Genomic DNA, 25,741 nt, shown 5'->3' with positions numbered 1-25,741 from the left:
GTTTAAAAATATTCTGCCCAAAGTCCTTATAAAAATATTCGGTCCAATAGTCCTTTTACAAAAATTGATTTTTAATTTTGAGTCAATATAAACAAATTTTTGCTTCATAATTTTTACTAATAATGGAAAATAGAAATATTTACCAGGGCATACCAATTCTACAAAGAAATTTCTTCCATGATTTGCCAGATGAAATTAGAGGAAGCACTTAAAGGTATTTTGACACTTTCACTGTGATTACTATTGAGCTAACTTTAAACCTTTGTTTTTAAAGAGAAGAGTTCTTATTAAAATTACAAAAATGTAACATTATTAAGGTATGATTCATGCAAAGTGTCATGTTTCTGAACTAAAATGAATGGATAAGTATGGAACCTAGTAAGTATTAGACATATAATTCAATCCTTAAGAAAAGTACATGTGATTCAGACTTAGTTTAAATTTATAAAAAGATCATGAAATCCTTTCTTGCAAGACTTTTGAAAATGACTCCTACAGAAGAAAACAATACAGAGAAAATGTTTTACCAAAACATTCACCAACCATATATCTCAAGTATTAAGGACAGCGATCTAGAAAGTAATACATATTGATTGTCTCTTTGCATCTTATAATTACTTCTTAGCCCAGTGATTCTTCTTATCACAGAACCTCTCTCACAGTAAGCATACACCACAAACATTCTGTACATAATTTCACAAGTTCACAGCTCTCCTGAGAGCCTGTTCATGGTCTCCATTTTCAAAAGTGGTAACAATTTCCAGAAACTGACTCATTTTCTCATGTACATCCCAGAAGTGCCACCTTCTCACTATCTTCCATTTATTTTGTAAGCAAATCAATGTTACCAATTAAAAACTATCTAGAATGCCAATGAGCACAAACATATTTGGCTTGAAAACATTTTATTCAACATTTATTTTCGATGTTGCTTCCCACCTTTTAAATACAAAAAAGACATTTCAGTAAAAACAAATACATAATGAAGTCATCTTCCTTTGTGTGAAGAAATATGAATGAACTCTGCATTTACATTTAAAAGCAGAATAGTTCACTGCCAAAACTTTACATATCTCGAGAGCACAACAGATTCTAAACACACTGAGATCACACTGCTACTTCAACATTCTTGGGAATGGAGAGTGATTCCTTGGTCTATGGTTTAGGATCAGTCTCCATGCTTGCTTCTTGAGCTTCTTCTACCTCTGAGAGCTTTTCATCATCTGCAGTTGAGAAAGAAACATAAAACTCTAATCAAATTTGCTTAAACTGTATGTTTGATGAATATATGAAAACATTTTTGTGCTTTATAAGTGAATATATTTAAAGCAAAAATGGCAAAATGGCACCCTATGATTGCAGCTGACCCACACAAGGGTGTTTGGTTTTTAAAAGTCCTGCTTTGGTTGTTGTTATTAGTTGAACTCCTGGAGGAGGGAATGGCGGCCCACTTCAGTGTTCTTGCCTGGAGGGTTAGATGAACAGGGGAGCCTGGTGGGCTACAGTCTATGGGACTGCAAAGAGTCGGACATGACTGAGTGACTAAGCACACATTAGTTGAATCAAAATGCAAAATTTATGTGATAGACTTCAATTTAAAAAAGTTCCCTCTGGTCATTAAAATATCTACATAGGGACTTCCCCGGTGGTCCAGTGGCTAAGACTCTGTGCCCCCAATGCAGGGGAACTAGGTTTGATCCCTGGTTAGGGAACTAGATCCTTCATGATGCAACTAAGAGTTGGCATGCCACAACTAAGACCTGCTGCAGTCAAATAAATTAATCTTCAGAAAGTAAAATCTACAGGAACATTCATTTTACAGTCATGCTACTTACTTTCCAGTGTTTGCTGAAGTTCATGGATGGTACTAAGAAGAACATGAAACTGTTTCCTTCTCAATTCCAGCTGTGTTAGTAAGAAAAAAAATTAATACACAATGATCTATAGACCAATACAGAACACAAAGACACATCACATGCAAATACCTTATCTTCAACACTTTCTTTAATATGTGAAAGATGTTCTAATTCTTTTCCCAGAGCCTCTAGTTCTCTGAAAAAAAATGAAACTGTTATATTTTGCTAATTGGGAGAAAAGAATTCATAATTAATATCTAACTTTGTAGTTACTAAATAATAGTATTTATTATAAGGGATAAGGAGTTCTAACCTCCGTTAAGATGAGACTTTTAAAACTAAGGGTGATTCCTTAACTTCTAAATATGTACTAATTTTCATTAAAATTAAATTTTAGATAATTAATTTTAAAGTATAGGAAAACTTGACAATAGGATATCAAACCCTTTTAACATTTTGTCATAATTCAAAAAAAATTTTTTTTGGTAGATGTGGTAAATTGCAGAATAATTAAAAACCCTTTGAACTTTAACCCCTAGTCCTCTGAACCAGGACTTTTTCCCTCTTCTACTATCCATTCAGGCAATCCTTATATTATACCAATCCTTTTTTATGCATATATTTGTATCTCAGTAATATACAGCATCAGTATATAATATTTGGAGGGCTCTAACTTTTATAAATGATTATTATTCTGTATGTATTTCGGAAACTTAATAATAATTTAAAGTTGATTATATATATCTTCTGTTTTTCTTTTCACTGATTATTTTTTAAATTGGTGTTTGGAAAGTGTTTATTTCCAAATTCTCTATAACTCCTATTTAGTATTCTACATGAGTAGACCATATTCTATTTATGTTTTTGTATTGATACATACATGCATTTATTTTAGAACTATAGGCAGTAAGGTTGGCAGAAGGAAAAATCTAATCAAGAGGTATTAGAATCTGTAATTTTTAAGGTTGACCCCTACTTTTTGAAACATATGATATATTCCCATAGAAATGTAATGTGTAGACTAGTATGTAAACATTTATGTATAAACATTAGTTCTTTTCAAAGTAAAGCTCTAAACTTACTTTAATGTCTCATGCCTGTCTGGATGATGCTGGATCACTTTTGCCAGTGCATCATATTCTGAAAGATACAAAAATACTTGCCAAAATAAGATATTTTGAACCTGAATATCAAAACAAAATGTCTAACATCACAAATCTCTCCTAATTATTTTCCTAGTAGATAAAGAAGTGGAAACATTGAAGGATATGGGGAGTATTGCCAGCTTTCTTTCATTCGATTATAACTGCAACAAGTCATGACTTCACAAGTATGTTCCAAACAAGGATTTTAGCTCCTACTCTGTCTTTCCATTTACGTATCCCTGGGTAGAATACAAGGGGCTAGCATAACAGAAAGTGAACTTAAGTCATTATTGTTCATCAAGTAGACTGATTGTGAACATAAGAGAATCTTATTATTTGCCCAGCAAATCGAAGACCAAAAAGGTGATCTATAATTAATTAACACGGTATCCTTCAATTAATTTCAAATCTTAGACAATGTGAAATTATACTTCTCACTCATTTCAAAGGTAAAGATCTAATGATTTATAATTCAGGAACTTTGTTTCTGCTCCACTAAGACCTCCAAGATAAGTCATGTATCTCTTGTTAACTTTTCCTATGAAATGATATATGGCAGCATTTACTTAAAAGCCTCATTAATCTACCAAAACACTGTAAAATTTTTTTTAACGATTTTTCAATTGATATTAGTTCTTAAATAAGTTGGTATATCCTGCTCTAAATTGGCCACTGCAACCTGACCACATACATTTTAGACTGAATTAAAAAACCATCTTTTAAAAATAAGGAAATAAACATCATCTTAATTAACTCTTTAAAAAGTAAAATTGTTTGTTGACAGTGTATTAATTCAATATAAGTGTGCTTTTTAATAAAATATTTTTGGATTACAAAATAATACATATTCAATATAAACAACAACAACAAAATCTAAATGATAAAACTCCACAACTCCAAAATAGTTATTAACATTTTCTATATCTTTCATGTATATGTCACAGTTGTGACTTTACATTATATTTTTAATCTTCCTTTCAACTTACATTATAGGAGGAGCAATGCCTCTGCCATTAAAATTATTTTGAACTAGTTGATATGAACTAAAATAAGGCAGACTCTAATTAAAGATCAAAAGAGATGAGAAGAAAACTAAACTTTAACCTTCCTTTTCTAATAAAATCCAGGCAGATTGTAAATGTTTGCTTGCATAGTCCTTAATAAAAAAAGTCACTGGGCTTATATTCTTTCTTTTTTTTTTTTTTTTAATGTAGTTCCATTAAACACACACAAAACACAAAGTCCTAAATCTAAAGTACTTGTATAACATTAGTTAGGCAAAGGGGTATGAGGACAGTAAAATGTGTGTGTATATATATATATATATATAGAATACTTAAAAAAAATACTTGTTTAATCAACACAATCCAACAACATTTTTTTTAACCATGGCCTTCCTTCTCTGCTATTTTAAACAATAATATAGTTTTTAAAGAATTAAGTTTGTCTCCTAATTCTTTTTTATAATTTAGGTTGATTCTAGCTGGAGGTTTCATCTCACCATGTTAAAAGCTGCATGAAAATACTAGTCAGTAATGAAGTATTTGCACACTACATCCCACAAAACCCTTACCTTGCCGGTTTTTTCGTATTCGTTTTGCTTGAAGAATTTGCTTCTTGCACTCTGCAATTTTTTCATGGGCTCCAGCAATGCTACATTCTATATAAAAAGTTTTTTTTTTAAGATACTTATATATCTTAAGATACTTATAATCTCCATTTTCAGTTTTAAAATATGTTTTTAAATTTAGTTTCCTTGCTAATAAAACAGATGCTGGCATTTAAAACACAGCTGTAACTCAAAGTATATCATATTAGAATATATTCTTTCTATTAATGTTGTTATTATTTTACCACTAACCAAAGAAAAATGTTAGTAAATATTGTTTCCCTTAGCCCATAAAAATTAAAATTACAGAAACAATTAATTTGTTTCCTTACCTATCTCTTTGTAAATTTTTTCATAATTTTCCATTTCTCTGAGATTCATATCATATACCAGCAAAGTTTTGCCCATTGAAAATTCACATTGGGACAGTGTGCTCAGCATACGTTGGTACTGGCTGTATCTAACATAAAAGAGAGAGAAAGAGAATAAACATTTTGTGGATTTCCAGCTGAATCATTATAATGCAGGCCCACCTTTGATAAGTAAATTATGCCAGGTTCTGAGAGAATATGCTTTATTTAAAATAATTTGAAATATCTGTCCCTTAGGTTTTCTTTTTCCAAATGTGGCTTACTTGAATTTATAAACTGTATTAGTTACAAACGTAAAGCTGGGACTGTAGTTGTTAGCAATATAAGTTTAATTCAAATAACTATTTGTTGAATTTTGCTTAATATCCTTTTAAAAATGTTTTAAGATAGTTTTTATTGTCACAATTCTCTTCTCAATTTTTTCACTTTATATAATTATTTATCTATGTGAAAAGCTAATTCAAATGATGAAAAAACTCTTTAAGTTAGAAATTTATCAAATATATAAAACCTTGCAGCAACTTGATTAGTACTTTTAAAAAGAAGAGAAAATTTCATTTAAGTATTTTGTCTTACTAAACACTTATCTGCTTTTAAAAGGGACAAAAGTAATAGGTCTGAATTTAACCCTCATTTCTTATCACTGCACCTTCTGCACATTTTAATAAACATAAAAGCAGCCTCTGAAAGGAAGGCTGGAAAAACCTACTCTGGACTCTGTTAATAAGTGAAAATATGAAAAACTGACAGCACTATATGTATGGTCTAAAAAGAAAATCACACCAGGACATTAGTATAGTAACGGCAGCAACATGAAATACCCCTCTTCCTGAGATCCAGAGTTGCACCATTTAATGAAACTTTTCACCAGCAGATTAATTCTCCGATCATCACCAGCACCATCTCCATCGATTAGGAGACGCTTCCGTATGACTTCGTCTGGAGGACAGAATAATGTGAATTAAAATGACTGTCTGGTTCCTGTTTACTTCCAGGGACAAATAAGCAACACCACTACACATTCATTTATCTAGAAGAAAACTACTGAAATGTAAATGTACTTGATGCCACTGAACTGCACATAAAATACTGTGCTTAAAAGAATTAAAATGGTCAATTTTAGGTAAGGTAGGTTTTAATGTAATTTCCATATATAATTTCCATGTATATATATGGAAAGTTATTAAGTGTCTCATGTCAGGCACTGTTTTAGGGGCTGGAGTTATAGCAGGGAAAAGCCTTGCCCTCACAGAACTGACATTTTATTGCCAGGCTATAGAGTAAAAATAATCTTCAGGTACTACCTGAGAAATAAGTCAATAATTCTTGGAGAAACTTTTTGGGCAAAACCTGTTCAGACAGAAGAAAGCCTGAAGCATTCATGTCGTTGAGTACTGTAAAGTACTGGTAAAAGGAACAGAGAGAAAAGATTTAAAGACACAGTGGGAGACTAGAAAAAGAGAATGAGATGTGTCAGAGAAAAAGGAATTTTTTGGGGGGTGTGATTTAGTAATTCAATCTGTAATGTTTCTTTCCTCCTGAGGACTTCCTTTTTTTTTTTTTCTTTAAATGTCTGTCTCCCTTTTGCTCCAAGGAAAAGAAAAAGAGAAAAAGGAATAGAAAAGCAATGCAGATGACAATGCTGAGTAACATGTAGGGCCCCAGTGGGCTTGCTTGGCAGCCCTGAGCTAGTGTTCTTCATGGACAAGATAATGCTGGATCATAACAAGAGATGTGCAAATTGAAACCACAATAAGATATCACTCCATCTTTCAGACTGGTAAAGATCAAAGACCTGATAATAAGTGATGGTAAGTGTGTTGAGAAATCACACTTACATACACTGATAGAATGTAAGTGGTGTGCTCTTTGCAAGGCAGCTGGACAATCAGATAATATTCCAAATGCGTATACCTTTTTGACCCCTTTAGTCCAGTTCTAGCAAATCATCCTATAGATGCATGTGCACCCATGCACAAAGATAAAAGTAAAAGGATTGTTCTTAAGAGTGCTGCTTGTAGCGAGTGAAGTGAAGTTGCTCAGTCGTGTCCGACTCTTTGCGACCCCATGGACTGTAGCCCACCAGGCTCCTCCGTCCATGGGATTTCCCAGGCAAGAATACTGGAGTGGGTTGCCATTTCCTTCTCCAGGGGATCTTCCCGACCCAGGAAGATGGTAAACCTAAACATTCACCAGGAAGAGACTGGCTAAATATAAAGGAGTTGTTAAGTGTAATAATATGCAGGGACTTCCCCAGCGGCCCAGTGGTTAAGATTCCATGCTACCATTGTAGGGGGCGTGGGTTCGGTTCCTGGTTGGAGGACTAAGACCCCACATGCCTCAAAAGGGGCCAATAAAGAAACAGACATACAAACACAAACTGATAATTGCTGAATCTCATGTTTTTAAAAAGAGGTAGTAAGATTCAGCCAAAAAATAGTGTGGATGTATATATTAATATCATAAAAATCTCCTTAGATGTGTTAAGTAAAATGAAAATAACACAGGTGCAGAGAAGCACATAGTTTGCTGCTATTTGTGTAGAAAACAAGGAGGCCATCTGTGTATGTATGTGCCCATCACACGTGTGTTTATGTCTTCAAATATCTTTGGAAGGATTCATAAGAAACTGGTAAAAGTGGCTATTTCTGATAAGAGGTACTACAGAGGATGAGATTTAATTTTTATGATTTTATAGGATTGTCTTTTTTTTTTAAACCATATGCAGGCATTTAAAAAATAATTTCTAAAGTGTGAATAATTCCTAGAGAACCTGCATGATGAATCAACAGCAAAATCTTAAAACAATAGTTCCTGTATGTAGGCAGAAGTATTTTTGAGTGCAGGTGCAGGGGAGATAAACTTTGGAAGGCAGATGGCTCCAGTTTTTTTTTTCCCCAGTTTAAAAATCTATTCTGTAATAACATCAGATAAACATGTTTAGAATTGGGTTTTGTTCTCAGAGTCATGGCTGTGACAGCTCAAGCTACGGATTCATCAAGTGTTTTGATTTTACACTGAAAGATATAAACTAATGGTTTCCTCTTTTAACCACCAATAATGTTATTTGAGGAGACTGAGGCAAAACACAGTCCTGGCAGAGATTAAAATTCAAAAAATGAAACTGATTTTTTTTATAAAGTCACAATCATGTTTTAACTTTGTTAAAAGTAAACGTTCAGTGGGTGAGCAGTCCAGTGGTCAATTTATGCTATTTAGTTTATTTTTGATCTTCCTACCTCTACTCTTTCAAGCCCCCAAGAGACCCCATCTTCCTCCCAGATAACTAGGGACCCTCCTTTATAGAGGACGGTGGATTTCAAATGTAAACGAATGTAGGAAAGAGGGAGTAGGGAAATTGAGGATTGAGTACCTAAAGCGAGAGCTTATTACCAGATCTGGTTTTTCAAGGGATTTTTAAAGTTTGGTGACTAACTGAAAACGTTTCCAGAACACTGAGTGATCTTTTCAGCTGTGTACTTAATCTGTGTACTTGTTTACCTATGTATGTAATATCCCAATTACAAAAATTTTTGAAAAATGTTTAAAGCATTATACAGGCCAAATAAACTTGGGGGAAAGGTTCATCAGGGCCCATCCTATGTCCTGTTCACTCTGTTTCCTCTCCAGTCTCTCATACTGTGTCTTTACATTTCTGATGCTCAATAAATATTTTAAAATTGGACTTGTGGTGCCTGCCTGGGAACATCTGCCCTCCAAATAGCTTTGTCTCAGTAAAACACTAACAAGGACTAACATGGAACCATCTTACCTTAGGTCCATAGCAGAGATTTCTCTTCCTGGACAAAAGACATGAATATCTGATCAATGAGCAGCAGTGTCCAGAGGTGCCAGACTAACCTCTCGAGGACATGAAGTAAAGGCATGAGTTCCTTCACTCTAGCTGGAGCCATAACACACAGTATGAATGCACACACACAGAGGCTGAGATTGTTAAGTAAGTGATACCGACACATAGCAGGAGATGAAGAGGAGAGCTTCCTTTAGCTTGGGGGGGAACAGGGGAAGAGGATTTTAAACTGCTTTTTTCCCCCTTTTTTTGGCCCTCCCCCTTGATTTGTGGGATCTTAGTTACCTGACCAGGGACTGAACCCATTCCCTGGAAGCATGGAGTCTTAACCACTAGACCACCAGGGAAGTCCCTAAAGCTGCTCTTCTGATATTTGACCAACATTGGTCAAAAAAAGGAAGAGCTAAAAGGCATTTTAACAGTATCTATGGAAATTTCAAACATGTATTCTTTGACCCCCCCCAAATCCTAGTTATACTTGCCCGTATGCAATATGACATGCTTATCGGCAGCAGATTAAGATATATAAATTTTGGTATAAGAATATGATAAAATAATACAAAGTTATAAAAAACAAAGAATGAGGAAAACTGTGTATATGGGAAGGAAGACCACTTCATACAACTTGTTAAAAGAGCAACGTGAAGAATCCTATTTATGGCATGTTTCTTTTCAGATAAAAGTAGGGAAATAAGTATATTCATATGTGTTGCTGTTCACATAGATATACCGGAATGATATACAAGAAACTACTATAAGGAGTTACCAAAGAATCAAGCAGGGTAAGTTGGGTAGCTGGAGGACAGGCTGGATGATGTCTTATATTACTTGATTTTTGAACCATATGTCTTATATTTTTGAAAATATGTCTTATATTACTTCATTTTTGAACCATATAGTAGTCAAAATGTGTTAGCTGATGTTTGCAAAAAGAAAGCTATGACTGTGGTGATGGTATCATAGGTGTTGGTATCTGATAGCTCAGCTGGTAAAGAATCCACCTGCAATGCAGGAGACCCCAGTTCTATTCCTGGGTCAGGAAGACCCCCTGCAGAAGGGCATGGCAACCCACTCCAGTATTCTTGCCTGGAGAATCCCCATGGACAGAGGAGCCTGGTGGGCTACAGTCCATAAGGTTGCAAAGAGTCGGACACGACTGAGTTGGCTAAGCACAGCACACAACTGCATCCAATTATACACAACACATGTAGTTCTTAGTGTATCAATTATACTTCAACAAAAGTGGAGGAAGGAAAAGAAAGAAAGCAACCTAAAATCGTGTCTCTCCCCACCTCACCTGCAACAGGCAGGGAGAAAGCTGTGAGCTAAGGCAGAGGTGGGGATTACAAGGCTGGGTCTGGGATGTAAGCACTCTTCTAGGACACTAGGAAGTCTGGGGGCCTGGAGACCGATGTCAAGACCCAAGCACATACAGGCAGTCAGAGGTCAGATTGTGCAAGTCCAGAGTAGTGAATGCCACACTGGCAAACTCAGATCCTGTTGGCAGGCAACAAGTTGGAGTTGCTGGAGATTTGTGATGGGACTTTCTAAGAGGATCAAGTGTACAAAATGAGGTGCAACTGTGAAGCGCCCACAGGCTGGGAGGCTAGTTAGGAGGCTCCCAAAGCATATGCCCACCGAAGGAGCAAAAAGGGTGTGAATTAAAGCAGAGATCAGAGTCACAGGTCCTGGAAGGCAGACAAGGGCTCAACAGAGACTTGGTTAGGAAAAGGCAGGAGCCAGGACCAACTGGCTGGCACGAGCAGGGCAGGCTGACCCGTTCTGCAGCACAGGGGACATGCTATGCAGCCCTCAAGGTCTTTCTCCTGCTTGCGCCTGATCCCTTTCGTCTACGGAGCATTTCTTCACAGCAAGACCCCAAGTCAAAAGCTGGGGCCAGTGTTCTGGTTAGTCCGCAGTATTTACTTTGTGTGCGTGACTTTTAGCTTCATCTGTAAAAATGGGAATACAACAATCCACTTCATAGGACTGCTGTGAAACTTTATGGAAATAAAAGTATACAAGTGCCTGTTCACTATAGGAAAACAAAAAAGAAAAAAGCAAAGTTTTTCTTATCTTCATGTTAAATTTAATTCCCAAAGTAATGTGAAACAGTGAATAAATGCTGGAGCTATATCTATAGATACATCTATATACTGATATAGTTATATAAGACGCATAGAAATTCTGCATAGTTATGATTTATCACAAATTTGCTTGTCTCAAGCTTCAAGCTATAAGGTCATTGTATTCCTAGCTTAAACAGCATAGGTAGTTGCTGCCTATGTCTGTGGGATGTCTGTGGGGATGAGGAGGACTGAAACTATATATATATATATATATAATAGTATATAATACATATTTATATTAATATAACATAATATACAATATATTAATATATACAATATAAAATATAATATTTATATAAATAATTAAAATATATACTTATATATTTATTATATATTATTTAAATATATAATATATAGTTTATATTATATATTATAAATATCACATATAAATATAACATAATATACAATAATATATTAAATACAATATAAAAATATAATATTCATATAAATAATTAAAATATTACATAAATATAAATTATATTATAATTAATAGTTATATAATTATTTATATTTTTATATTTATTTAAATATATAAATTAAAACATTAAATTTATATAATTTATATATAATTTAATAAATAAATATAATTTATAACTTAATAAATTTAATATAAATTAAAATATTAAATTTATTTTATATATTTATATATTTATAATTATATATTAATAATTATATATAACATAATATACAATAATATAATATATTATATACAATATTAAAATATCATTTATACAAATAATTAAAATATTATATAAATATATTTATATATTATATATTATTTATATATTTATAAATATAAATATGTTTATATAATAAATATATTTATGTATATAATAGTTTATATTATATAATATATATTATAAATATATATTTTATGTTGCAGATTATATATTTTATATATAAAATAATATATAATATATAATTTTATATATTTTTATATTATATGTTATATATAATTATATATAATATATTGTATATATTATATTAAGTATAATATTAATTATACTTAATATATGTTAATATAATCATATATTATTTACATTATTAATATATATTTTAAAATATATAATTATATAATATATTCCAATATATACTATATATAATAATAAATATAGTACAGAGCACAGCTCCAACAGCAACAAATTAACAGGGTAAGTTGCCTGTCTGAAATTTCTCTGCTCTTTTAAAGATGGCCAGCTGCTGATGGTTCCTGGCATGTATGACACGAGCATTATTTTTAATTGTACCTCATCAATTAGCTCTAGACTGGACACACCTGAACATGTTCTGTTTACTATATGCATTGACTTCATAAATTATTATCATGCTTGAAGCTCTCTGTAAGCAATCTGAGTAGTAATATTAAGTCAGGAGGCCCTTGGTCTACCTGTAAAAATAGTGAAGTTGGTTTAGAAATTATTTCAGTGATTTTATCAACATCATTCCTTAGTTGTCACAATCACTTTCTTTACTGAGTACGAGGATCAAAACCACCTTGGAAAAGCCTTTAACCCAAAATACCTAATTCTGCTCTGAGAATGGTGGCTTTCCACCAGATTTTAGGCTTGTATGAAGATTTCTTATTGGATTCAGTTATATGGGTACCATAGTATACCCTATAAAATGTCTGCCATTCAAAATCACTTTCAAATCAGTTATGACACAAGCATGATGATGAGCAAATATTTATTTGAAAAACTGGGATGCATTTTTTATATGCCTATCTTATATGCCATCCTCTATCTAGAATACAAAATTGCTTAACATGCTAAATAGGTCTCAAGAAAGCCATTTTAAAGGGTTATATTTTAATACCTAACTTTTCATAAACAGGCTGGAAGAAATGACTCCTTTACAGTTATTAAACCAACTCTCCATTTCCAAGTCTCTGGTTGACTGACAGCCATCGCAGTTGTTTTCTCATTTTAGTGTGGAAAGGACAATCTCTCATAAATCCACACTTACACTGCTTTCACAAACTAATTGTTATTCCCTCAAAGTGGCAATTAAAACCTTGATTATAGAACAAGTTTTCATAGCCTCTTGGAGCAGATGTTCAAAAAAGAAAGAGAAGGACAATTTGGAAGATAATAGTGGGCTAAGTTCCAAAACTCTTACTTCAGGGACAGGTCAAGGCTTGACAAAAGCTAAGAGCCTGTCATGTAACTTCCTCCTAGGGTTAAGCTGCTGTCAAATGTGCCTCCCAGTCTGCTAGACCTCACAGCTCCCAATCTCACCTGCTTTTCAGAAATAGCAATTCTGTGATTTCTCAGTGAGGATCAGCATTTCCTTTCTAAAGGTTCTTTAGCAAGATATTCTGAAAAGTACACAAATGAACCACTGGCTTTTTCTCAGTGCTCCTAAACACTCTGGATCCAAATGGAAAATTACAGAAAGGGATACTGGAGATAAGATTACAGAGGAAAAAACAGCTGGCTACTAGGAAACCAATGTAGCACTCTGTATTAAAAATACAGATACTTTTGACCTGTCTTCTAGAAGTGATTCCCACTGTGTACAAAAATAACTATGCAAATATCTCCACTGTCATACTATTTATAAAAGTTAAAAAAAAAAAAAGGAAAATAACAAAAAACATTTAGAAGAGAATTGATTAAAAAACTAGAATACCACAAAAGAATAAGGTAGGAGGAGCCCCAAAAGGTATTAGAAAGAACTCAAAGATGTGTCATTAATTATGGAAGTATAGTTCAGAACAGCATGTAAATATTTGTGTAAAACTTTACATACGCATACTGGTACACTAACTAACATACACACACACACATACACACACATATATATAATGCTAACAATATTCTCATTTAGTCTCACAAGAGACACACACACACACACATATATAAATATAATGCTTACAATATGCTCATTTAGTCTCACAAGAGCCCAGTAGAGTGGATATTATTACCCCAATTTTACAATGAAGGGACTAGAAGTTACTTGTGCAAATTAAATGCCATAAGAAGTAGGAGTGGAGTTGGGACTCACACTCAGGAGTCTGACACCAGAGAAGGTGCTTTTTACCTTTGATGGCATTTGATAATCATTCTGGAAGGGTACACAAAAAACACCTTATAGAAACTGCCGCTGGGGACTGGGCTAAGCTGTGGAAGGTGAAGAAGGGAAGGTTTTCACTGTCCCTTGGGGCATTTCTTCCTGAATTTCCTGACATGTACCACTTTTCTGCCTCGCAGTACTGAGTTGTTATTTGGATAGAGAACTTACTAGTCACTTTGAGGTATTTTTCTTCATTTTTTCTGTATTGAAAATTCTCACCAGTGTTCTTTAGTAAATCTGTGACGTGTTAACAACAAAAAAGAAAACTGGTTTGACTTGACCTATTAACAAGAGGAGGGACTAAGGCCATGTCAAAACAACGTGTGTGCAAATTCCTGTTACGTTCATCACTAGGTCACCATGGCTTATGGATTATTAAGCTGAATTACTAATATCCCACTGTGTTGCATTCCTCCTGGTAAAATAATACTGAGCCCCTCCTTTCAAGAAGCTTAAAATCATTAAAACAACTATTAAGGCCACCAATGTTAAGACACAAAAAAGTCAGGTGGAAAAGAGTAAGGTGTTTTGATTCATCCATGTAAACAGGGATCTCTCCGGAGACACTTAGGCCCAGTCTAAATAAATTGCTGATACCAAAGTAAATGACAAAAACCAAAATTACATTAAAAATTAAAAAAGGAAAGCAGAAAAATTAATGTTGAGGTCCTTCATTTTTCTCTGTTGTTGCTGTTCTGTCGCCAAGTTGTGTCCAACTCTTTGCGACCCCATGGACTGCAGCATGCCAGGCTTCCCTGTCCCTCACCGTCTCTGGTTTTTCTCTATATTTATTTAAATGTTTAGAGTATGACCCTAATCAAGTCAAGGTTGAAACTCCAATGACACACTGAGATGCCTTTTATCTTGGCTAAAGAAATATTATTTAATATTTGAACTGCTTCAGTAACCCCTGTGCTGGGACCACAGATGAGAGAACAAAGTGGGCAAATCCATTGGTACTTGTGGGGGAAAAAAAAAAGTCAAACAAACCCTTTGGCTACAAATGTGTAATTAACATTGGATCAACAACTGAAATCGGAACAGCAGCAGACACAGTGTTTGTATACTCCTATTTGATGACCATACCTCCTGCTTCCTTTCACTCTGAAAAGTGTCCTGGTTTGGACAATCAATTAAATGGTCACTCAACTTTGAAGTGCTTTACATATGTTAATCACACTTCATACGTGGAAAAAGTCAATGAAGTATGTATTATTATCTTCCTTTTACAGATGAAAAGTGTCATCTCTGTAGTTAGAGGAAAATATCCACAATTACATTATTAGGAAGTCATGGTGGCATTCCATTATTCTGTCATGTTGTTCACAGGCATGTTAAAAACCATTATTTCAAGTTTTAACAGGCATATTATCCATACATTATACTTTCTAATTAAAAAAAAAAGCAACACTGTCAAAACCAACAAGCTCTATTAAACGTAGTGTACAGCCACATCCCGCTCCCTACTGCCCTTCTCATCATCCATCTGTTGCTCTGGCAGATCAAGACATATACCTAATGTTCTCTGTACTGCAAAAAGTGCTTCTGAAAAGCCTTCTATCAGGGTACTAACACTGTTTAACACCCTTTTAATTAACATACAAAATACAAACTGTGAACATAGTTTAAATTAACAGTGACAACATCTAAACTGTTTTTCAGTCAGCCAAAATGCTGGGGTGGCAACAAGGAAGGAGAGAGAATGGCTTTGCCAATAACTAGCTTTGTGACAATAAGCCACTAACTTCCCAGGACCTCCGCTTGTCCATGCAAAGATGATGCTTCTAGGGATAACATTTATAGTTGAGTTGGTGCCGTTCAGTCACTAAGTCGTGTCCAGCTCTTTGCAACCCGGTGGCAGCAGCACGCCAGGCTTCCCTGTTCTTCAATGTCCCAGAGCTCACTCCAATTCATGTTCATTGAGTTGGTGATGCCATCTAAGTTCAGTATCTGTAGATAACAATATAGCCTCTCTCCTTCCCTTAAAGGAGGGCAGATTACTCCTCCAATTAACCATTGTGTCCTTGCACAGGATATAAAGAGTTTCTCCTCCAAGAGCTCCCAGTTCAGTTGGATAGGCAAACCCAGATGTAAGCATTACATGAAAGCACAGCACCTGCCCAGGCACTCGGATTGGCAAGAGGACATTCGCCCTCCTCAAGTCTCCAGAATCAGGTACTGGAACTTCTCCAAGAGCCCTTCAGGAGGCTGAGGATGTGGAGGCCAGCCACTCCTCATCTTCCCCACTGCCATCATCCTAATCAGAGCCCACATGGTTTCTCACTTGGACCACTTCTCCTTGGCCTCCCTGCTTCCATTCTTGCCTTCCTACAACTCATTCTCTATACAGAAACCCGGAATGATTCAAAAGATGACCACCTGAAACTCTCCGATCACTTTCAAGTGTGAGGCATGTGGGATCTTAGTTCCCCAACCAGGGATCGGTCCTGTGCCCGCTGCATTGGAAGTGTGGAACTTTAACCACCTGACTGCCAGGGAAGACCTATCATCCATTTATTTTAATGTTTTCTCATTATAATTAGCTGCTTTAAATATTTTCTGGAACACACCATGTAAGTAAATTAAGTATATTGAGGGGTATAGCGGAAATATAAGAAGATAATGTGGTTAACAGGTGAAAGATCAACTGGTTTTCGAAAAGAGCAGAGGAGAATATTTGATATGGGTCCTGAAGAATAAATGGACAGTCACCAGGCAGAAAAGGTAAATCTGCAGAGATAAAGAATGGGGGAAGGCACAGTCCTCATCAAAGGAAAGTGGAGGAGAGGTAAGTAAACGAACTCTGACATTTAACAGTATTTACTGGACATTACTGTGTATCGGCCTCAGTGCAAAACAAGTTTTGCTGTGTCTAATTCTCAAAACCAGCCTATGAAGTAGATTTTATTATCCCCATTTACAAGGAATGAAACTGAGGCTCAAAGAGGTTAATTAACCTGCACAAGGTCAGACTGCTTATGAATGGCAGAGTGGGGATTCTGATGGTTTATTTGGATGTAGTGGGCACTTGACTGCGATCAGTGTATTAGAACTCATCTTCCTCTTCACCTCCCGCTGACAAAACCTCTCTCCTTTGCTGTTCTCTACCTCGATGAATAGAGTCGTCGCACTAATAAGCACATAGTCACTCCTATCAGAAACCTGGAATAATCCTTGGCCCTTCCCCTCACATCCACTCAATCTCCTGACATTCGACCTCATCGGTTTCTTTGCCACCTGTCTGCTTCTCTGCCATTCCTCTTGGTCTTAGTCCCCATCCTTTCTCTCTAGGAACCATGGCAGCTGGTCCTTTGGCTTTGAGCTCAGGTTCTAGAACTTGCTACCTGTGCAACCCAGGGTTAAGTTAACCTCCTTGTACTCCAGTGTCATCTGAAAAGTGGGGATGGTAATTAGAACACGCTTGGCATACTATCAATATGCTATAGATGTTAGAAAGGAGAGAGGCCAGTTACTTAATGCCTCACTTTCCCTTCCCTTCATTATTATTCAGAGTAGAGTGTGGTGGTTGTTTTTCATGCCATCTGATGACATCACACCAATGCTAAAATCTTTTAATGGTGTCCGATAACCATAAAAATGTCTGGCTCGTAACTTTCTAACTTCTAGCCAATGCTTATCATCTTTGAGTTTTCCAAAACTTTGTGACCTGTGCACAAGTGGTTCTCCACCTGGAATACCAGTCCAACAATTAATACATCTACTAATCCTTCAAAAATGAGATTAAGAGTAACTGTTTCAGGGAGGTATTCTGATCTCTGAGAATGGATAAACAATCTTTGTTATGTGCTTCTACAATTCCCAACCTTCTACTTCCTTTGTAGTAACATTTTCCACCATGAAAACTTATTATCTCATGTGTCTTTCCCACCAGACTGTGACCTCAGAGAAGAGGTCTTGCCTGTTGGCCAGGGCTATAATCCCAAGACTTAGTCCACATGGGATACATACCTACTGAAAAAAATTAACTGGAGTGAAGCTAAGCTTTAACTGGACCTTGAAGAGCCTCCACCTAACTAATCCCTGTCATGGTCACAAAACTTGGGCCTGTTATTCTTCTGCCCATGGCCTGGTCCTTTCATGTGGAGACCTTGTCTACCTCCAACTTTTCAGAAATGGCCTCTCTATAGGCATCCATTGGCCACTCTTCAAACAGACCCAGTGCCCCTAGACCTCCCCTTCCCAAATGTCAACAGACTTCTTCACTCCCTAACCGGATAGCTTTTTAGGTTCTCCCTCCAGTTGCCCATCATGCTTATGCCTGTCCACCTTCCCCAAGGTGTCACTCTATTCTGCTCTTTGTAGACTACCTCTTGGACCCCTCCTTACATGGGTCCACCTTCCTAAACTGACCTCACAACTTGCCAGAAACTCAGCCCCTACCTCTCCCTCCCTACTCCATCCCAGGGGACAAACCGCCCTTCCCAAGACATGCACACACAAATGAGTCTTCCATGGATCTCCCGAGGTGGTCCCATCCCTCTGCTGGCTCTTCTGAATCTCCCAGGCACAGTCCCTGGCTGTCTTCCAAACACTCCGTCCACATCCACTCTTTTTTGATATTATCCCCAGTTCCCTCTCCCTACCCCCAATCCAGGGCTAGCTCTCAGGCCTCCGTGCGATCCACCGTCTAGGGGACCTTCCCAGACACTTTGCAGGTGTCACCCTCTGTACACCGACACCCCTGCACCGCTGTCCGGAGACCTCTCTCAGCTTTCCAACCTGGCGCGCTCTCCACCCGCCACCCCCACCCCCGGCCACCTCCTCGGAGTTCGCAGTCTCTTCCAGCCCCTCCTTAGGTCCTCCAGACTCCCAACGGCAAGGCCTCCAGCCCTTCCTCCCCTTCGCCGCCCCTCGGACCCCGGCGCCCCCACCCAGTGCTCCCTCACCACATCCTCCGAGAGCCTGGACCCCTTCCGGGTACCACCCACCCGCGCATCGCTGGCTGCCAGCCTGCTCAGGCCCCCACGTGTGCTCGCGGCCCCCAGACGATCCTCCCGGCGCACCCGCCCCACGCCCCGCGCGATCTCGGGAGAGCCGGCCGGGGAGCCCGAGGGGCTCCGAGCGGGGGACAGGGAGGGAGGCTCCGGGGAGAGGCTGAAGAGCTCGGGGGAAGCGGCCGGGAAAGGCCGGGTCTCCGAGGGACCCGATCCGGGAAGCCGAGGGGCTCCCGGAAGCGGCGGGGGAGGCCGGGGGTCTCGAGGGAGGCGGCGGCGGGGGCCGGGAAGGCCGCGCGGCTCCGTGGAGAGGGCCGGGGCGGCGGCGAGCGGGCCTCACCGTCAGTCACGGCTCCCATGGCGTGCGCGGCGGCGGCGGCGGCGCAAGCTGAGGCGGCGGTTGGCGGCGGCGGAGGTCAAACTCCCACAATGCAGCCGGGTAAACAGCCATGGAGGAGGAGGCGGCGGCGCCCGCGGCCGCCCGCTCCGCCGCCTGAGCCGCGCCGCGCCGCCGCCGCCGCCGCCGCCGCGGGACCCGCGCTCCCCGCACTCCCCGGGGGCGGCCACGGCCAGCGCTTGTGGGGCGAGGCCAGGCGGGCGGCGGCGGCCCCGGTGCAACCCCGGCGCCCGCAGCCTGGCCCCCGCCCCCTGCCGCCCCCGCCCGGCCCACGCCCAGAGGCCGCCCCGGAGGCCGCCGCCAGACGCCAGGTGAGCTCGTCCGGGCGCCGCCGGGGCGGCTGGAGCCACGCGGGGTCCGAACCCTCAGCGCTTCCTAGGGGACGGCGGTCCCGGCCCCCGCCGCCCCATTCCCTCTGTCGCCGCTGGGGGTGGGCTTGCTCTCGGGGGCGGCGCGGGGAGAGGGGGCGCCCGGCCCGGGTTGAGCCCGGGAGTCGGGGGATGCGGGGCACAGAGGGGGCGCCTCGCGGGGGGTCCCCGTGAACTTTAGCGCCCACGCGCGCTTGGGCGGGTCTCGCACGCGGGCACTCGCGCGGGGCGCGGTCCTCGAGCTAAAAAGGCCCGGGTTCCAGGTGGCGCGGATCCGGCCCGGACGGCCGCCCCCTTCCCCTCGGGGCTCGGGCGGGGGCCGGAAAACAGGGACCGAGAAACTTAGCGACCTGCGGGTGGAGTTCGCTCAGCGCCGCGGTGCGGGGTGCCCGCCTTCCTCCCCGGCCGCCGGAATCCCCGCCGGCGACCGGGACGGGATGCTCTTATTTATTTCTCTCTCTCAGATTTTCAAAAACTGTCCCCATCTTAAGGGGAAGTCGAAAGTGAAGGGAGAGGGAGGTGCTCAATGAGAAACGTTGACTAGCGTGTAGTTACACATTTCCGGAGCACACTGCCGGAGATACTGGCATCTCTTCCCAAAAGTCACTTTGATTCAACTTCGATGAGCTTCTCGCAAATGGCAACATTTCGATGGTGAGGGGCGAGAGGAAACGGGCAGCAGTCCGGCTGATTTCATCTCCACTGGGGTGGATTCAGTGAGCCCCAAGAAGCGGGTCTGAGTTTTCAATCCAGGTTTGATATTATTGAGTTATTTTCCAATATTTCTTCTCCCTCCCAAGTACCCTGCTTCTTCGGGATGAAGCTCTTATGGAAGACGGATTTGGTTGTTTCAGTTTCCTTAGTCAAATTGAGTTCTTTCTCCTGGTTTTCTCTGTTTCTGAGAGGAAGAGCTGTACATGCAAATATGTGACAGTGAAGGGTGTATCACCTCTAGCTAGAAATCAGTATGCATAAAATTTTATTCTCATATATGAAGTAAAAACTTCAATAATGCTCATCAACAGTGCTCTAAAAAGTTAGCACCTGTGACTTTTAACACAAAGGCCAAAAAAAAAAAAAAGGAAGCAAGTTACCTTGAGTGAATATTTTGAGGTATAACTTGCTCTCCCCCACACTGCGAGATCTCTCCTGGCTTTAAACTAATGCTAGCATAAATTCTGACTGTGCATGAGTTCGTTCATTTTCTTGGCTTAGAAGGAGAGAAGACACTAACCAAAAGGGGAATTACTTTAAATATTAAGTGCTACACATTGTAAATTTCAGGCATCAATTACTTGTCTGTCTCAGGTGGCATTTTGGCGGTAATCATTGTTTAAAAAGTAACTGTCCAGCGGTGAAATGATGTTCTTTTTGAGTTACTTATTATTTGGCCTTATCGTCATAACACTGATTTGGAAACAGTATCTAGTGACTTGAAGTAACCTTAACTGCTGTTTATGGGAAAGTGTCTCTGCCTCCTGTAAGTTAAATTTTCAGGAGTCAGTGTATCCTTCAGTCACAGATGGAGTCCTGACCAAACACTTACTAAGTTCCTTGTGTATTTTGTTGGGCAGTGTCAGAAATTTTCTGAATCAATCAGACCAAGAAAGATGGAAAGACTTTAAAGTTTGAGGTATACCTGAAACTAAACATTCCTGAACATTCTTGTCTCAGGTGGTGGTGCTTAAGCCTTTTTGAACTTCATGAGGCTGAAGAAGCAGATTTTTTAACTTAATTGGCAATTGCATTGACACAGATCTTTTGTGTTAAACATTTAAGAATTATTTTAATCAACTTTTCTTCATCTTATATATAGTGAGAGAACATCTTTTAATAAATCTTACAAGTGGTCTTCTTTTATACAGTTTATTGCAAATTAACATATTCATGAATGCTAAAGTCAAAGACACTCAAGCTCTAGTCCATACTAACATTTCTTCCTTTCCTAGGAAAATCTCCATGAACAGAAAGATTGTAGATTTTAAACTCTAACAAAACTGAAATGGACTTTGAACATATATGGCTTTAGGTTTGGGGCTTTACTCGAGTTATTAGGTTCGTTTTTTTGAGAGTATGAGAGTCTAGTTAAGAAAGTTTCTTTGAGTATTTATTTAATATTAGCCTCTGAAACTCTAAAAGATGATGAGAGAGCTAGCTATGTGGTCTGTACCCTGATCCTGTAAAATAGGCAATCCTGTGTTTTGCTTTCAGAGCAAGGATTATCCTGGGGTCTGTGAATCTCAAGGGGTCATGAATGGGCTTCAAGATATTCCTGAACCCCCTAGAGTTGTGACCTAAACTTGTGTGTGTGTGTGTGTGTTTTTCTGAGGAGGGGGCTAGACTTGTTTTATAAGAGAGAGACTGAGCCCCCTAATTATAGATACGTGTTTTTATTAAGTAAAATGGGAGTTAGAAGAATTAAGAGAAAAAATAAGAAAAAAGTAGATCTTTCTGCTTAATACTTGCCTTTTAAGTTGTCTTTAGCCTAGTCATGTGGTCTTAGAGGTACAAAAGCGCTGCCATTTTGTCCCCACAGCAAAGTGTTGTCTGTCGATTGATAAACCATGCACCGCAGAAAGGTCTTGACAGTGCTAGTCCTGGGTGCGTTGTGGCTGTTTTAAATTATGTTTAAACATTTAGACTGAATAGATGAATGGTGGATAAGCAGAGGCTTGAGCTCGACAACCAACTCCTGGGGAGAGTGGTTCATTCAGCCCCACTCTCTTACTGCTCTCAAGCAAAGATTTTGGAAGAAATGAATTGTATTTTTTTCTTTAAACATTGATGGAAGAGAGTATTATGGAGGCGGGTGAATAAAATGCTCAATGACATAAAAAGGAACTTGCTTCCACTGTTTCTGTGGTCGTTCCCTTTTCCTCTCATTTAGTCCTGGTGAGCATTTTTTGTCCTGGGCTTTCAAGTTGGAGAGTGGTTGGAAACACAGGCTTTAGAGTGGAACCTGGATTTGATCCGCATTTCCTGAGCCAACCAGCCTCTCTGAGTCTAGAGAAGATGACCATTCAGTGAGATAATAAAAGCAAAAGGCTTTGCTCAGTCCTAGGCTCCTAGTAAGTGCTCGAAGGTGGTAGCCATTTTGAGGATGGTTTTCTTCTCATCTATAAGAGGTAGCTAATACATTCATTCAAAAAGAAAATCTTTAATCATACTCATTCCCACATAAACCTTCTGGGACCATCCTACTTTCAACTCAGGAAAGCCTTGCACATCTTTCTGGTTCCTGTGGGCAGTTACCTCTGCATCTGTAGGACCTATTAGACCTGTCTGCTGTTGTTAACAATGGGGTTGCATTGTCTGTTAGGCTGGCAGGTTATTCCTAAATCCTGGTTATGTCTCAGCCAAACTAACAGGTGTGCACCAATGTTCAGAGCTGTGAACCATTTGAAAGCAACTGGACTTTATGGCCTAGAACAGAGATCAACAAACTTTCTGTAAAGGATGAGACAAGATGTTGCTGGCCACCTGGGTGCCTGTCACACCTACTGCCTCCATCAGTTCATGGAGGAAGCAGCCACAGAAAAAAAATGAGTGGGCATGACTGTGTTCCGGTAAAACTTTGTGGACACTGATGTTTGAATTTCGTTTAATTTTTATATGCCATGAAATATTTTTAAATTTTTTCAACCGCTTAAATATGTTGTGTACTGGCAGTGGCTCATGGCATGTACAGGCAGAGGCTGGATTTGACCTGTACATGGGCCACAGTCTCCTGACCCCTTGCCTAGAAGACTGTTAGACCTGTAAGTCCTGTAGTTTTGTGGCGTCACCAGGCAGCTCTACCCCCTGCCATTTGCTTTCTCAAGAATTTAGTACTTTTGACATGGAGGCTTTATCTCCTGCCCCCATTGGCCTCATTAGCAAGAGACTCCAGTAGGTTAGTTGTTATTAGTTACCCTGTGTGGCCTTCCCTCCTTAGCACACACATTGTATTCATCAGTAAATTATTTATTGCTAAAAAGTTCTCACCTTGCCCAGTTTTCTGTAGAAATTGATGATTAAGCCCTGTCTTGTGTGATGGTTTTGACGAGAATCAGTGCTTTTGGAGCTGTCTTAAGCCTCAAGTTCCTGTCACCCTTTCTCTGCCCTGGTTGTTGTTCAGTTGCTAAGTTGTATCTGACTCTTCGCCACCCCATGGACTGCAGCATGCCAGGTTTCCCTGTCCCTCACCATCTCCTGGAGTTCTCTCCACCTCATGTCTGTTGAGTCTGTGACACTTTACAACCATTTCATTCTCTGTCACCCCCTTTTCCAGCCCTCAATCTTTCCTAGTATCAGGGTCTTTTCCAATGAGTGGGCTTTCGCTGCAAAAGAGCAGACTGTGCCCTGGAGGGGAAGTAATTGATACTAGGCCCTCAGGCTGCTTAGGTGACACCCTTACCTGTAGGAGGCCTGCCCCACCCTCCCCTGCATGATGTTTGGTTAAATGAAGCACCCAGAGATTCCTCTTGTGTTCTAACCCCTGGAGACTAGCTCCAGGATTGGTGTGTTCTGAGCATTTAGATGTATACGTCTGTGTGTAATTTCGTCTGGCCGGCCCTGAAGCTCTGAGAGTTGCTTCTTCTAGTTTTTGCCTTTTTTCTCTCTTGACTCTTTTCCCCGGGCCTTTTTATTGGATGCAGAATTGGTGAATTGGTGGCTGCTGTAATTGATTATTATAATTTTTTTTTGATTCTCTTCCTGCCTTTTTTAGATTTCTCTACTAATTGCTTCTTTTATAGCAAATACGTTATTTTCAGAGTTTTAACTTTTCAAAACAACACTATACTGAAAATAAAACCCACATATTGGTTACTTTAGTGTTTTTCCCCTCCAGATGTAAACCTAATGCAATTTGATCAGAGGCGTGAATTGACATTTTAGACATTTAGAGATAAATTGCAGTTTTAAAGTTTCTTGGCCATTCAATCTGAATATTAGAAATTTTATGTTATTAACATTTAAGGGTTTCCTTCTTTTAAAAAAAAAGGTTAATTTGGTACGTATTTTCTGGATGACACTTGGGGCAGCGTAAATCCAGAGTCATGGAATGGGAAGCTGAAGTGTAGGAATTTATCTTAAAACAAAGGTGCAGAAGTGTTTTTGTAATAGCAAAACATAGAAAGTAATCTGAATGCCTATTAATAAAGGCTTGATTAAGTCATTTAGAGCCTACCCATACAGTAAAATACTGAGTGGTTTTTAAACAGGATGTTGCGGGTTGATATTTATTGACATGGGAATGTTGTTTAAGAAAACAGAGAATAGCACGAAAATATGTTTAATGTGTAATTTTTAAGGTGGACAAAAGCCCTGTGTTTAGAAACCTAAAAGGATCTGCAAACACCAAATACTAATAGGAGCTGATTATCTCTAGGGAGTAATAATTGTGATGATCTCTTTCCTTTATGTTTTTGTCATTTTTTTTTTTTTCAGCTACCATGTGCTGCTTTTATAATTAGGAAAAAATGATAACATTATTATTAAAGAATGAACATGCAGATTAAAAACATCTCGTACTTGTGGCTGATTAAGGCCTCATTCCCCAAGATGACCATTCCCCTGTTGTATTGAATGAGAAGTGAAATAGGCTTTCTCATATATCTTTAAAAATGTTTTCTGTATTAGTAATAAGCAAGAATATTTTCCAGACTCTTCCAACAGGAAAGAAAAGAAATTCCTTATAGGACTAAATAAATATCAATTTCATAAGTAAGTCGTATGTATGGGGGAACATAGGCTAGTGGTTACAAGCATGAGCCTCAGCATTTGGTATGTCGCCTTTGTCCAGTCAGACCTCAGTCTCTTCCTCTGTAAAATGTGCTGATACCTTGATAAACTATTGTGAGGGTTAAATGAGGTAAGTGCTTAGCAAAGTGCCAGATACTAGCAGTGACTGAGGAGGAAGAGGTGGGAGGGGTGAGGTATATTAATCACAGGTATGATGGTGACAGAGTGCTGCTGATAATGATAATATTAGCTACAAGTATTTCCCCCTTCTGGACGTAGGTTTGCATGAGGGCAGGGCCTT

The 25,741-nt window shown here is 39.0% G+C and overlaps 2 protein-coding genes across 6 annotated transcripts in view; one reads left to right on the top strand and one right to left on the bottom strand.

Moving 5' to 3' along the window:
- Positions 1 to 423: 423 nt before the first annotated feature.
- On the bottom strand, positions 424 to 20,208 carry THOC7 (THO complex subunit 7). Of its 4 annotated transcripts, XM_065933356.1 has the most exons (9): positions 19,292 to 19,365; positions 8,754 to 8,781; positions 5,803 to 5,920; positions 4,943 to 5,070; positions 4,575 to 4,661; positions 2,939 to 2,996; positions 1,986 to 2,052; positions 1,836 to 1,905; positions 424 to 1,223 (listed from the first exon to the last, which is right to left on the bottom strand). In XM_065933356.1, the coding sequence occupies exons 4-9, from the start codon at positions 5,049 to 5,051 to the stop codon at positions 1,156 to 1,158; spliced, it is 459 nt and encodes a 152-aa protein (XP_065789428.1). In that variant the 5' UTR covers positions 5,052 to 5,070; positions 5,803 to 5,920; positions 8,754 to 8,781; positions 19,292 to 19,365; the 3' UTR covers positions 424 to 1,155. The 4 variants fall into 4 exon arrangements, with proteins under 4 accessions (XP_065789428.1, XP_065789427.1, XP_065789426.1 ...); XM_065933355.1 differs by lacking the exons at positions 8,754 to 8,781; positions 19,292 to 19,365 and adding an exon at positions 20,067 to 20,208; XM_065933354.1 differs by lacking the exon at positions 8,754 to 8,781 and having other exon boundaries at positions 19,292 to 19,445.
- ATXN7 (ataxin 7) overlaps positions 19,573 to 25,741 on the top strand; it is a 132,381-nt gene continuing 126,212 nt past the window's right edge. Inside the window, exon 1 of one of the 2 annotated variants that reach the window (XM_065933349.1) lies at positions 19,573 to 19,659. The gene's annotated coding sequence lies outside the window, so the exon portion shown is untranslated. Of the gene's footprint in view, positions 19,660 to 20,345; positions 20,470 to 25,741 lie in introns of those variants that run through there. The other variant, XM_065933348.1, reaches the window with a different exon arrangement.

This window comes from Muntiacus reevesi, chromosome 4 (assembly GCF_963930625.1).
Source record: "Muntiacus reevesi chromosome 4, mMunRee1.1, whole genome shotgun sequence".
Classification (NCBI taxonomy): Eukaryota; Metazoa; Chordata; class Mammalia; order Artiodactyla; family Cervidae; genus Muntiacus; species Muntiacus reevesi.
Note: the sequence above shows the minus strand (reverse complement) of the source record. Positions and strands in the feature narration are given on the sequence as shown.